This window comes from Thamnophis elegans, chromosome 1 (assembly GCF_009769535.1).
Source record: "Thamnophis elegans isolate rThaEle1 chromosome 1, rThaEle1.pri, whole genome shotgun sequence".
NCBI classification, from domain to species: Eukaryota; Metazoa; Chordata; class Lepidosauria; order Squamata; family Colubridae; genus Thamnophis; species Thamnophis elegans.
Genome location: NC_045541.1, coordinates 31,159,194 through 31,172,649, shown reverse-complemented (window position 1 = coordinate 31,172,649; position 13,456 = coordinate 31,159,194). Strand labels below are relative to the sequence as shown.

Genomic DNA, 13,456 nt, shown 5'->3' with positions numbered 1-13,456 from the left:
TATTAATGACTTACCTCGCTGGGTGATAGCAAGGCTGTATAAGATGAACATTTCACTAAGGGTTATGGAAAATGGTAACAACAATATGTATTTTTTTTCTGAGTGCATACATTAAGTCATCTTTAAAACTAGGGGTTGGGAAATCTATTGATTGATCAGTTCAACACTAGTTCATCAGTTCAACACTGACATTCACCAATGTGCTCTACATGGGGCTGCCCCTGAAGTGCATCCGGCGACTGCAGTTAGTTCAGAATGCGGCCGCGCGAGTGATAGTGGGCGCACCGCGGTTCGCCCTCATAACACCCATCCTCCGCGAGCTGCACTGGCTACCTGTTGATCTCCGGGTGCGCTTCAGGGCGCTGTTGACCACCTTTAAAGCCCTTCATGGTAGTGGATCTGAGTACTTGAGAGACCGCCTTCTGCCGATTACCTCCCTCCGACCGATAAGATCGCACAGACTGGGCCTCCTCCGAATCCCATCCGCCAGTCAATGTCGACTGGCGACTACACGGAGGAGAGCCTTTTCTGTTGCAGCTCCGACCCTGTGGAACGATCTCCCCGTTGAGATACGCACCCTCACCACCGTCCAGGCCTTCCGCGCAGCCCTCAAGACCTGGCTCTCCCAACAGGCCTGGGGATAAGTCCTTAATTTGCCCCACCCGAGTGTTGAATGTAGAATGCATGTTGTGTTTTTACTACTTATTTTGTTTATATATTGTTTATTTTGTATTGTATCCCCTTCCTAATGGTTGTAAGCCGCCCTGAGTCCCCTCAGGGAAAAGGGCGGCCTATAAATCTTAATAAATACCAAATACCAAAATACCAAATCAGTCAGGAGTAATGCTATTTCTCTCTGGAAAAACAAAATGAATTCATTGGAGTCATGATTTCCAGTTTTCATTTTAACTGTGTCCACCTCCTGCCTTTGCGCTTCTCTGAACATTTCTCCACCAACATGGTAGCAGGACACAAGTTCACGCTCCTGTCAATAATCCATCTTCACAGGACCTACTCGTTCTTAGATGTTTCCGAGTTTGAAAGCCTTGTTGTGTACCTATTACACCAAAAGGATCAACAGACTACAATATCCCTCAATTGAATATGCCATGCCATCCTAAATCCTTCTACAATTATAGCTTTTATGTCAAAGCTTTACAGCTTTATCACCTCAAGCAATATTTTACAGCTGTCAAGAGTGATTTATGCAATAATGACTTCAATGGCAAAATGAAGTCCTCAAAGGAAGTGCTGTCACATATTTCCATGGTAAATAACTTTATTGAAAGAAAAATATTGACGTGCTATGCAAATACTGTTTTACCTCCAAAGATACCTAATCAGATCAGTCCTTAAGAATAAAATACGAAGATTGTATACTACAACAGGTTATGAAGCTTATGTGAAAAAAAATCCATGAACAGTACCAATTGTTATTCAGAATTTAAATACTTTCTGGTTTAGTAATTTTGGGCAGCATTTTATTTTGATGCAATTGGACATACGATTCACATATATTTCTATATTTTAACCTTTCCTCTACTATGAATAGGATAGCTTCAAGAGTCAAAAAGAATGTAGACTTTGCTTTTAGGCCAGAATAATCCCATTGCAATGTATCTCCAAGAATATTTTGCTTCTTTTTGACTCTTTTATAATAAGTCACTGAGTAATAGCTTGTATGTGGCATAAGATTCAAAACCTTGGCTAAATGACTTTATCAGATAAACAGAAAGGAATGCAGCTTAAGGACGATGCTATAATGGAAGTAGCGGTAACAATTACATGCATAATTCCATATAGTAATTTTTTTAAAGACCATGGAAGTGTTGCCGTGCTTAGCTTCCCACAAAGGTAATGAATCCAGGAACATTTCAAGGTTGCTATGCAAGAAAACCAAGATTAATTGCTGTGGCAATGAAAATTAAAGTTTTTAACCTGCAATTGTATATCTCAGTACTGAGCAACAGATAGAGCTCCAGATATCATGAAACCCCACCTTCCAAACTTCCCTAACCAACATGGCCAATAACAAGGGACTGAAGACATTGTGGTACTCTATTTTGTGCTCTACACCTGCTCTATTTAGTACAAAGGAACGTCTTCTCATTTGGATATAAGCAAATATATGCTTGTTGTTGTTACGACAGTCACTATCCTAAGAACAGAGAACTTAGGTAATATCTCATTTTCAGGAACAAAGAAACTGAAACATGTTTGCTTTAATCCAATGAATGCATAATCAACTGCAAGGAATGATTATGTGCATGTACATATATAATCACAAAGGTGTGATTACAACCTTTGAAGGCTCTGCACACAACTCCTAATACATTTTAAAGGTCAATAAGCAGTTCCTGCAAAGCCCAAGCCTTCCCTTTTAATCTGCACATCAGTATTGTTTTAACCACTTCCATTCCAGTTGCTTGTAGTTACTCTGAGTTCTGTTTTGACCGAGTCTTCCCAACTAAAAAGCTGCTTAATTATTTTAATCTAATTTCCATGTATTTTGGTGTGCTGAAAACAAATAAAATATTGAAAGAACTCCTAGGCGTCATGATTTGCCACAACATGCAAAATTGTCTTCAAATTTATCATTTTTTTAATTTTTGGTATTTTTTATATTATGGGTTTTTAACCAAATTTAAAGTCCAAATTACTATTAATTAATTCACATAAGTGCATTTAAGATATAAAATGCCAAAAAAACCTTAAAGGGTTTGTCTGAGTTATGTAAAAAAAAAATATAGCACTGTAAATCTGATGGTCAGCAATATATACATAAGCTAAGCAAGTTTTAAGTCCGTGCTTTTAATGGTAGAAGGGGTTAATCTTTCCTGAAAAATCCAGTAGGAGGAAGACACAGGGCAGATAGCAGCATCTCCGGTCAGTGCAGGGGGCGTGGCCAGCACTGTGACGTCTCGTGTACAGACACAGAGCTGCTCTCTCCTGCATGCCACACTTGTGCACGAATCATCATCAGGTTCTTGGTTCTGGGCTGTTCACACTTTTTCATCGCAATTCATGTTAGTTCGTCATTCTTCAACCGTTACGTTATGGCTCTGCGAAAGTGTATTAATTTGCCAGTCAGTTTCTGTTTCATCTGTGGTGAATATACAGTGTTGAAGCAACAGCAGAATATTACAGACTTTGTGAAAAAGTATACTTTGTATTCTTTGGACTAAAAATTGGAGATCAAGATAAAGTTTGGACGCCTCATAAAGTGTGCAAACGGTGTGTTGAGGACCTCCGAAACTGGTTCAAGGGTAAGAAAAAATCTTTCCATTATGGGATTCCTATGGTATGGCGAGAGCAAAAGAACCATAGTGATAACTGTTACTTTTGTTCATGCAATATGAAAGGGCTTAATTCCAAATGGAAGCATTCCATTTCAAACCCCAATCTTCACTCAGCAATTCGTCTCATCCCCCATGGCACAAATATACCAGTACTCAAGCCTCCTGCTACCTTGGAAGAGATACCTAGCTCTGATGAAGGTGAAGTCATACCTGAACCAGATGATGAATCAAGTTCTGACTTTGAAGATGATACAAGACCAAAATTGTTTTCTCAGGAGGAGATGAATGATTTGGTAAGAGACTTGAATCTTCCCAAAGATGCCGCTGAGTTACTCGGATCAAGGCTGAAAAGCAGGAATTTATTGTTGCCAGGAATGTCATCTTCATGGTTCAGACATCGTGAAAAGGAGTTCATTCCTTACTTCGCCCAGGAAGACAAGTTGGTTTATTGCATTGATGTCGAAGGTCTGATGGGTCAATTTAAAATCCAATATGATTCAGAGCAATGGTGTCTTTTTAAAGATTCTTCAAAAAGAAGTCTCAAAGCAGTTTTACTCCACAACCGTTTTTACACTTCCATACCTCTAGGTCGTTCTGTACACTTGAAGGAAACCTACGAGAACTTAGAATTGGTTCTTTGTAAACTTAAATATGAAGACCATGGTTGGCAAGTGCGTGGGGACTTGAAGGTCTTGTGCATGCTGCTTGGGCAACAAGCTGGGTATACCAAATACCTTTGTTTTCTGTGTCTATGGGACAGTCGAGACCGACAAAATCACTGGACCAAGAAGAGTTGGCAGCCGAGGGTGATAACAGTCGGTGAAAAAAATATCCTCCGAGAAACTTTGGCATCTTCCCATAAAGTTCTTCTACCACCTCTCCACATAAAATTGGGATTGATGAAGCAATTTGTAAAATCACTTCCAAGAGATGGAGAATGCTTCAAATACTTGGTCACCAAGTTTCCATGCCTGTTGGAGGCAAAATTGAAGGAAGGTGTGTTCATCGGACCAGACATTAGAAGGCTTATAGTTGATCAAGAGTTTGTCAATACCATGATGGATCCTCAAAAAGAAGGGAGGGTTGCATTTAAAGAAGTCGTACAGAAATTTTTAGGCAATAACAAAGATCCTCACTACAAAAAGATCATCGGAAGAATGCTGAAAGCATTTCAAGCTTTAGATTGCCTGATGAGTTTGAAAGTGCATTTTCTCCAGTCCCACCTTGACTACTTTCCTGAAAATTTGGGAGCTGTGAGCGAGGAACAAGGTGAAATGGAGCATTACAATGATGGCAGATTACTGTTGGATGCTTCAGAGAGACATTCCAGATGCTACTCTCAAGCATAAATGCACCATGTTCTCCCCAACCTCCTCACTGTCCGAATCTGGTGCCACTAACTTCCCATTAATTGGAAATCTATCAGTTTTGTCATTTCCGTGGTTAGTGGCTGAAGTTAAACAATAGGCTGGTATTCACACAACACACGGGCCCACAAAAGTATAATTTAGACTGAAGCTATCCAAGTTTTGTATTCCATTTAGATGTAGAAAGACTGATAGGTAGTCCTCCACTCATGACCATAATTGAGCTTGAATTAAAGTTGTAAGCCATGAAAGTCATTAAGCAGGTCATCACATATTTGCATTCAATTTTACAATCTTTTCCATGGCAGTCATGAAATGAATAACCATGGTCATTAAGCAAACCCCAAGGCTGCTAAGTGAATATCAGAGTCATTAAGTGAACCCATGACTGCAATGGATTTTTTTTTACCAGAAACCAGAATCAAACATCAGTTTCTGATTTAAAAAACCATTGTAAACCATAGTCACATCACCGCAATATGCTTCAAATAGCTTTAAATGCAGGCCAGAGTAACTAATAGCAATAGAACGTAGACTCATATACCACTTCATAGTGCTTTTACAACCCTTTCTAAGTGGTTTACAGTCAGCCTATTTCCCCCAACAATCTGACTCCTTATTTTACCCACCTTGGAAGGCTGAGTCAACCTTAATCCAGTCAGGATCGAACTGCTGGCAATCAGCAGAATTAGCCTGCAATACCTCCTTCTAACCACTGCACCACCCTGGCTACAATCATGTGACTGGGGAGGCATCAAAACTTTAAATTTAAGATTGTAAATAGCCACAGGGAGCTCTGTTGTAGCTTCATCATAAATTGAGGACTGCCTGATGTGATGGAATATAATGCAGTGTCACAGGAGGGAGGAGCCCTTTTCCAGAGAGTAAATAGAGAACATAACTTGGAATCCTTTATGCAGAAAAAGAACAAAGGCCAACATCTCCCCCCCCCCCCCGCCAAGCACTCCAATGTGTATATCTAATAATTATGCAGGTACATCTGCCAAGATTTCTGTCCACAGCTGAACAATAATAAACCACTCTGAAGTCATCCTCAGTTCCTTGGGCCTGGCACTGTATACAAAAAAGCTAGAATTCGTTAGAAGCATTAAAAAGACAAATAATTCATGTCGCACAATAAGAAGAGTCAAGAATTCACTGGTGTGCCTTCCCTATTCAGTCACGCCGCTTTCTAAATAATCTTTTGCCAATCATATAAATAGTATTTGTGCTACCAACCTATTTGGTTTTGCCAGAGTTACTAGGCTGCAAAAAGCCAGTTGATCACTATAAGGCAGCAAAATGTTACGGTTTTCTGCCTCTCTTCACCGTAAGCTAGTGGCTGCCAAATCTTTCATGTGTGTTTAAAAGCCAACGTTTCTTCAAGAGGTCCTGAGAATTGCAATACGGTAACGGTGCTAGGAATCTCTGTGAGAGACCGACACTGTCTGTTACCGAAACAACTAGCTTCATCATAAATTGAGGACTACCTGATGTGATGGAATATAAGCTAAAATTCCGAATAGATGATCTATTTCTGAATACAAAGGAAGACATAAAATTGTGGGGATTCTCTATTGCATAGACAATAGAGGCCAATGTCTTAATCTTTGTCCTAGAAAATCCAGCAAGATTGGTAGTTGCAGCTTCTTGATCCTAGGCCAACTCTTTTGTGTATATATGTGAGACTGATGTATGTACCAGTACAAAGAAAGAGGGGCTTGCATTCCTCTGTCTAGTTCCTTTTGACCTCTCCCATCTGTGAAAGCTGAAGTAGGAGAGTTACTGAGAAAATAGCTACTAGGGTCCTAAAAGAAGGGCACCACAGAAATTTGACAAAATAAATGAAGAACATAAATAATATTCACCACCACATTTGCGATAATAGACATGAATGGTGCGGTGCCCTAGAGGTGGCGCTCTCACCTCACAATCAGGAAGCTGTGAGTTTGATTCTGGGTAGAGGCAGATATTTCTCTCTCTGGGCACACTGAGAATATATCTGCTGAAACAAACTCCGCATTAGCAACAGGAAGGGCATCTGGCCAGTAAACACTCAGTTCCATTCAGTTGCCCAGACTCCACCCCGCAAGTGATTATGGGGTTATTAAAAGAGGATGATTTGCAAGAATAGACATACTTTTTCCCTGATCTGGAGGCATTGTTTTAAGGAAATGTGCTCATTCGAGCTTTTTAAAATTTGTGCTTGTTTTGTTTCCAGGAATTACATTTATGAGTGAATGGAATCCTTCAGCAATACCAGTCCACCAATGTCACCATAACCATTGAAGAGATACAGAATTCACAGTTTCTTTAAAGTTCAATTGTCACTTTATGATCCCTTTCACTGTCACAATTCTCAAATGAATGTAAACAGCACACAGGTGGGTCTCTGAAGCTTAATTAAAGCTCACAATTTGAATATATTACAAATTTGCATTTGTCCTTCAAACAGATACACAGTGCAAACAGCAATAGAAGAACAACAACCTACTAATGTATTACTGCAACTGAATAATCAGAAACTAAAATAAACGAAGTCCTGAGAAATAAGTAGTATTGTTACTCCCTTATCTGGATACATTTTGACCAATAAATACCCATTAAGTTCATAAGCAAATACATATTATATGATTCCTACTAAAACTAATGATTCATTGTGCAAATCTAAATCAGTTAAAAATTCTGGTAGTTAATGACCACAATAAAGTTATTTCAATTTGAAATCAGTTATACCTTAAAAATATGTGATTTGACCTCTTTGAAACAGGTATTTTTTTTAAAAAAAAATTCCCCACAGTTATTACTCAGTATTTGAAACAATAGATGAGCGTTTAAACACAAGTATACTGTAAGGCAGCAAGCATCTTAGTCTATCAAGTCAAATTCACCACTTATTTTAAATATATCACCACATAGGTTTTTTTTATTCCACAATGTGAAGCAGCAATTAGTATAGATTAACACAGCCTATGGTAGAAAATACTTATTAGTCCTTCATTTGTTTGAGGTTTACATATGTGTAAGGGATAAAGCGATAAAAATTGCCTTTAGAATGACAATCACATTTTGTATACAATGTGATTGGATTTTTAATATCAATCCAGTATTTAAAATCTGATTCAACAATTGGGTACATTCTCCACTGTTCTCAGACTGTCAACAGCCCTGTGCAATGTTTTGGATGTAATTCCCAAAAGATCCTCTGGACCATACAGGGGCACGAACATAGCACCTACCTCAAATTCCTTTTCTGGGAACAGTGGTAGAACACATTGTTGGAATAAAATCCAGTATACTAAGCAACCCAAATTTTCAAGAACATTCATTGTTAAATTTATAATAATGAAAAAAAAACGTGGAGAAAGCTATCCTTACTCATTATACAATTACAGGTGCATATATCCCAAACCATATTATTTTGAAATGCTTATAATGCTGTATTTTGACATTGGGACAATTCATTCACAATCTTAACTGTAAAAGAGAATGTAGAAAATAGAGGGAATGCCAACAACTTCTTTGAATGAACTTAGCGAAAAGTAATAAATATATAAGGAGGGAAGAGATATGAATCATAATTCACTGGAAATAGTAAAATGTGCATATTCAGCACACATTCTTACATATAGCACTTGAGTTTTAAACTTGAAAACAATCACAATCACAGACATACAATTTGCCCAGAAATAGAATCCTTTCCTCCTTCCTTCCTGTTGTGTACTAAATTGAAAACTTAAGCCATAAACAAGATCTCTTTGGAAACTCCTGCATTGACATCACTTCAGCCATTCAAGTAATTTAGCAATATGAAAAACGCAAACCTGCTTACACACCAATCAACACACCTTACACAGAGCTGTATTTAAATGAAAGTAAAGTGGGTTGCTGGTGTGGAAGGGGCTATTCCTCTATTGCAGTGTTTCTCAACCTTGACAACTGGAAGGTGCGTCATCTTCACTTCCAGGAACACCACAGCCAGCAAGCATCTTCGAGTTGTGAAGGTTGAGAAACACTGCTTTAATTTGTGGCTAGGATAACAGTCCCTTGTGTCCTATCTTAATTTCCTAGAATGGGTAGACTGTCCAGGGGAAAAAAAGAACCACACATTTCATAGGCACTCAAGAGCCAATGAGCATCTCAACCATCATGGGAAGCTGGCTTTCCAAACTTCTTTTGAAAGAAATGCCCAAAAAAAAAAGGGAAACTACTTTACCATCTTTATGATAATAGGTAACTTCCACTTTTCTCTCCTCCGATCCAAGCAATGCCTGGGCAATTTGGGCAATGTGGTGCCTTTTGGTTTCTGGTCCATGAAGGAAGTCGCAGGTGCAGGGTTTTTGCATGACATCTGGCCGGGAGAACCCCGTCATCTCGCAGAAGCTATCATTGCAGTAGATGATCGCACAATTCTGCACTCTGGCATTAGCAATGATGAATTTTTTATCTGCAATAAAACAAGGCATTTTTTTTTAAAAAAAGGTTTTTAATTTGATAAACTTTAATAATGTTGGACATAGTGTGACATTTCTGGCCTAGTCATTTCCATAGAGTTCTTAGATCTTACAATAACAGTTTATATCCATTACATAGGATGTACATCAGTACATATACATATCCAATTCCTATCATACAATATTAATACCATATTTCCAATTCTTAACTTATCCACATTTTTCTGTCCTGACTTTTTCCCCTTATTTCTAACCATCAATACCATTCATTCCAGATTTCATGGTATTCCGTCTCACCAACAAGGCATTTTTTTTAAAGACTCTTATGATATCTCAAAAGCCTCAGGTGTCTGTCTAGAGAAGGGCTGTCCCTGCATCAAATTTCTACATACGTTGAGCTTTAGTAAAGGCCCTAAATACCACCCTGGTGTACCAAAGCTCTTTAAAAGTGACTCAATGGGAGGCAGAAGAATTAAAACTCAAAATCAGATGACTTCGTGGGAAGGGAAATCCATTCTAGGAAGCCGCTCACAAAACTTAGTCTGGGTGAAAAGCTTAATACTGGCTTACTGTTCTATTGAAAATAGCTTTTTTTCTTTGTGCTGAGAACTGCTCGTCCAAACTATTGAAAGAGGCTTCATTTCTGAGGGTCTGAACTCTAATGAAAGCTTTGTAGTAGGCTTTTGGATGGGGGGGGGGTAGGAAAGTTAAGATAATATCACTGGGCTTGCAAACAATTCTGCAAACGCATTTAAATAGATTATAAAACTAGTTTTCCCACCATCATGGTAGACATTAGTTTTGCTAAATATTTGAAGAACCCTATTCGAATGAAAAAGGCTAGCAGGTATCCTGCCTATGAAAAGGTTCTCAAAAACAAGAATCTACTCATTTAAAAATGACTTATTTTTGTAGGACTGTTGGCCATCTAGCCCCAGAACTCTCCAGTGCATACATATGACTTGAGCCCATCCAAAGGACATTGCAGCATTATAGTTCTTAATGTAACAGAAGGGGGGAATGATGAGATAGTACAGCAAAACCAAGCTGCCTTTTATTAGACTGTAGTAAAATGAAATGAAAATGCAGTGTTTTCCACTGATTCCCCCTTGTTTCTTTTTCTTTTTTGTGCTCTTATCAAATTTGGGAAATCTAGCACCTTTCTAGTTCTTGTCTAAATAGGTAGCCCATCTATTTTCTAAGGTCTTTATCTTTCCTATCGCTTACTATTTGGTTATTTTAACAGGAGATGCCATAGATAAGAGAACCTTTGCATGCACTAGGTGTTCTGAATATGAAACTTATTTGGCACAGGAATGCCTTTTTGTATTTGCCCTACCTGAGGTGCTAAGCAGAGAGAAACCTGAGAGCAGAGGTTAATCTAGGGCAGTATATAGTGAGAAGGAAAACAATTTTGGGGGAAGGGGGCTACCTGAGGCATCTCCAGCACTCTTTTGCAAGAGCAGGTTGATTTGAATGCTCTCGGCCGCCCTGTAAGATGATCTTCTAAACACGACTATGGGCTCCTTGTTTTCACAGAACCCAAGTGAAAGAAATTTAATTATACCACACATCTAATCCTGACTGTATAAAGCAAGATACTTTGACTGGGCCGATTTTCCTTCTCATATGCAGAAGTAATCCAACAGAATTGCAGAAACATATGGTTTTATGTGATTATAAGAGAGTAGGAGGGAGAAACTTATAGCCTCAATTATTAATTTGCGGCTCAAAGATATTAATGTACTCTAATGGAGGATTTTGCTTGAAATTTTACTCACCCGTGTATTCTCTCTACAGAATCTGCACTGCCTACTCAGTTTTGCTGAGCTTGTTGTTTTCAATGACAGGCACAACCTTGAAGCCACATCTGTCACAACATTAAGGATCAAGGCGCAAGATATTTGCCTCACTTCTTTTCCAAGCTTCATCGGAGCTATCCCATGGCAGAAGTGCACATGAGCTATCTCCAAAGGCTAAAACATATTTACACTTGAAGACACAGCGAGAAGTCTGCAAGGCAAGGCGCATCTGTTTTGATTTCTCTCAAGCTCATTCACATATTTTGTGAAATATTTCTCAGGCATGTCATCTTCCGAAGAAAAGACCCTGATTACTGACAAGTTCTCTTCGCAGCAGCCTAATGTATGTCGCTCAATGGCCTCGTGATGTATTTCCTTATGAAGAGATAATTAAGTCCACTAACTTTAGTAGCTTCCTTCCATCTAGAAAAGTTGCACTATCTGACTTTCACAGGGTAGGAATCTGTTAGCTGGATATCCATGGCATCGTGAATTGTTAGCGATCTACCTATACTCTTCCTTGGCTAATTTCAATGTATCTAGAATTTATTATCTCATTGTAGTCCAATGAAATACTTTTCCATTTTCCTGTTTTCAGGAATTGAGACAGACAGACAGGCATAATTGAAAGACTGAATTTGCAATCCTGCACACACTTATCTAAAAGTAAATCCTTATTTATTACAGAAACACAGCATTGCATTTAACCCACCTTGCAGCTCTAACCCTATTTTCAGAGCAAACTTTTTTTAAACACTTAAAATGAAAGCTCATGAGAGCCAGCCATATACTTCATGCTCATGGTTAGACAACTTTCCAAAGGGACTCATCATTTATTGCAGTTTCACAACAGTTTTAATGTTTCATCATGACAGCTCACAAAAGGTTCTACTATGGTAAAATGTTGAGTCTTTATGATCCCACAGAGCTTTTGATGCCTTCAGACTTTAACCATCAGATCTGACAGGGATCTTATGGCTCCCCCCAGAAAAACCCTAATTCATCCTAGTTCAGCCCCGTTTTGAAAGGGCCTGCAAGAAACTTTTTTCACAAAGTCAAGTCAAACAAATATCTTTCGGGCAACCAAAGGTCAAGTTTTCAGGCAGAAAAACTGCACACAACTTTCTGGCTGTCTTCCATAGGACTTTAGGCCATCCAAAGCACATACCCCTCCCCCCACTTGCAAAAAAAGATGGGCAACAATGCATAGATAGTTTTCTCTCGGCCCGTTTGTGCCCAGGAAAGAAAGGAGAACAATTTGCCAAACTAAATTTGCCAATTTGCCAAAGCGAGCCGCCCTAAGGACGGGAAGGAAAGCTACCCCGATCGCCGTCTTGGAGAGGACTCAGCCACCCAAGGATGCCAGGGACAGCCCTTGCCAAGCCCGATCGCTTGGCGTTTCAACTTGTCTCCGTTTTCCCTTCGTTCCCCGACGCCGCCACCAGCCCCCTTCCTCCCACACACTCCGAACGTACTTTGCCCTTCGAATTTCCGGATGATGGTCCCCAAAAAGGTGTTTTGTGGCGCCACGTGACCTCTGCGAACTGGCATGTTGCACGACCTCCAACTCCCCGGGGCGCGATGCCTCCTCCTCAGGGCTTCGGCTCGGTCCTCCTCCTCCGGCTGGCTCTGCCTCTCCCTCCGGCTACCCTTTGCGAGATCTCATCTCCTCGGGGGGCCGCCGGACAAGGCTCGTTTTCCGATCCTAGTAGTAGCAGCAGCGCCGCCGAGCAGAGGCAGCCTCCCGCCCTCCCGGCGCCTGCTCCATGTTCAGCCTCTGCATCGGGGCCAACCTGACCCGCTCGTTTTCACCTTCCCCCCCTCCCAGAGAGAGAGAGAGAAGGGGGGGGGGCAAAAAAACGTTGGCCTGAGGCGGCGTGGGGGGGGGGGGTGACCTGGCTGAGGAATCCGCCCGAGGTGAGGGGCTTGCCGCGCCCCCGCTTCTCCTCACGCGAAACGCAAGACCTCGCCCAGTTCCCCCCCTCTCCGCCACTCCTGGCGCGAGTGATGGTCGGGCGCCGAGGCGGGAAGGCAGAGGCGCTGCCGGCTGCTCCGCTAGCGAGAGGGAGTGACGTCCCTCCCCGCGCGGTTACGGCAGCTCAGTTACTCAAGCGTGGCTCGGCGGCGAGTCAGCCCGCCCGTAAATCTTCCCCTCCACCACCACCCACCCTCCCGGAGCCGGCGACAGAGCAGCTCCGCGGCCGCGAGGAGCTACGATCGTGCCGCGCGCGGCTGCATCCCGAGGACGCCGTCGCTGTTGCTGCGACGAGGAGAAGCCGAGCAAAAGGAAGGGAGGAGCAAAAAAAGTGCCAAACTAACACAGGTCGCTTCGTCGGGGGGAGCCACGCGGCCGAAGGCCGGGGTGGCGGCTGCGGGAGTGGGCAAAGCCTTATTTTATTTTATTTTATTATTTTGCTTTTTCCCAGCGCTGAGAAGATGAGCCCAGGAAAAATCGAAGGCAGCCTTGCCAAAACGGGCGTGCCTCCCGTGAAATGAATTAAGAAAAGACGGTCGAGTCTCTCTCTGCATGTCTG

At 41.1% G+C, this 13,456-nt stretch overlaps 1 protein-coding gene across 1 annotated transcript in view; it reads right to left on the bottom strand.

Moving 5' to 3' along the window:
* The window catches only part of KCNH7 (potassium voltage-gated channel subfamily H member 7), a 355,108-nt gene extending 342,635 nt beyond the window's left edge, over positions 1-12,473 (bottom strand). Inside the window, exons 1-2 of the mRNA XM_032225757.1 lie at positions 12,398-12,473; positions 8,883-9,113 (exon numbers count right to left, since the gene is read on the bottom strand). Coding sequence (XP_032081648.1) covers positions 8,883-9,113; positions 12,398-12,473 — 307 coding nt within the window. The remainder of the gene's footprint in view (positions 1-8,882; positions 9,114-12,397) is intronic.
* Between the last annotated feature and the right edge of the window lie 983 nt (positions 12,474-13,456).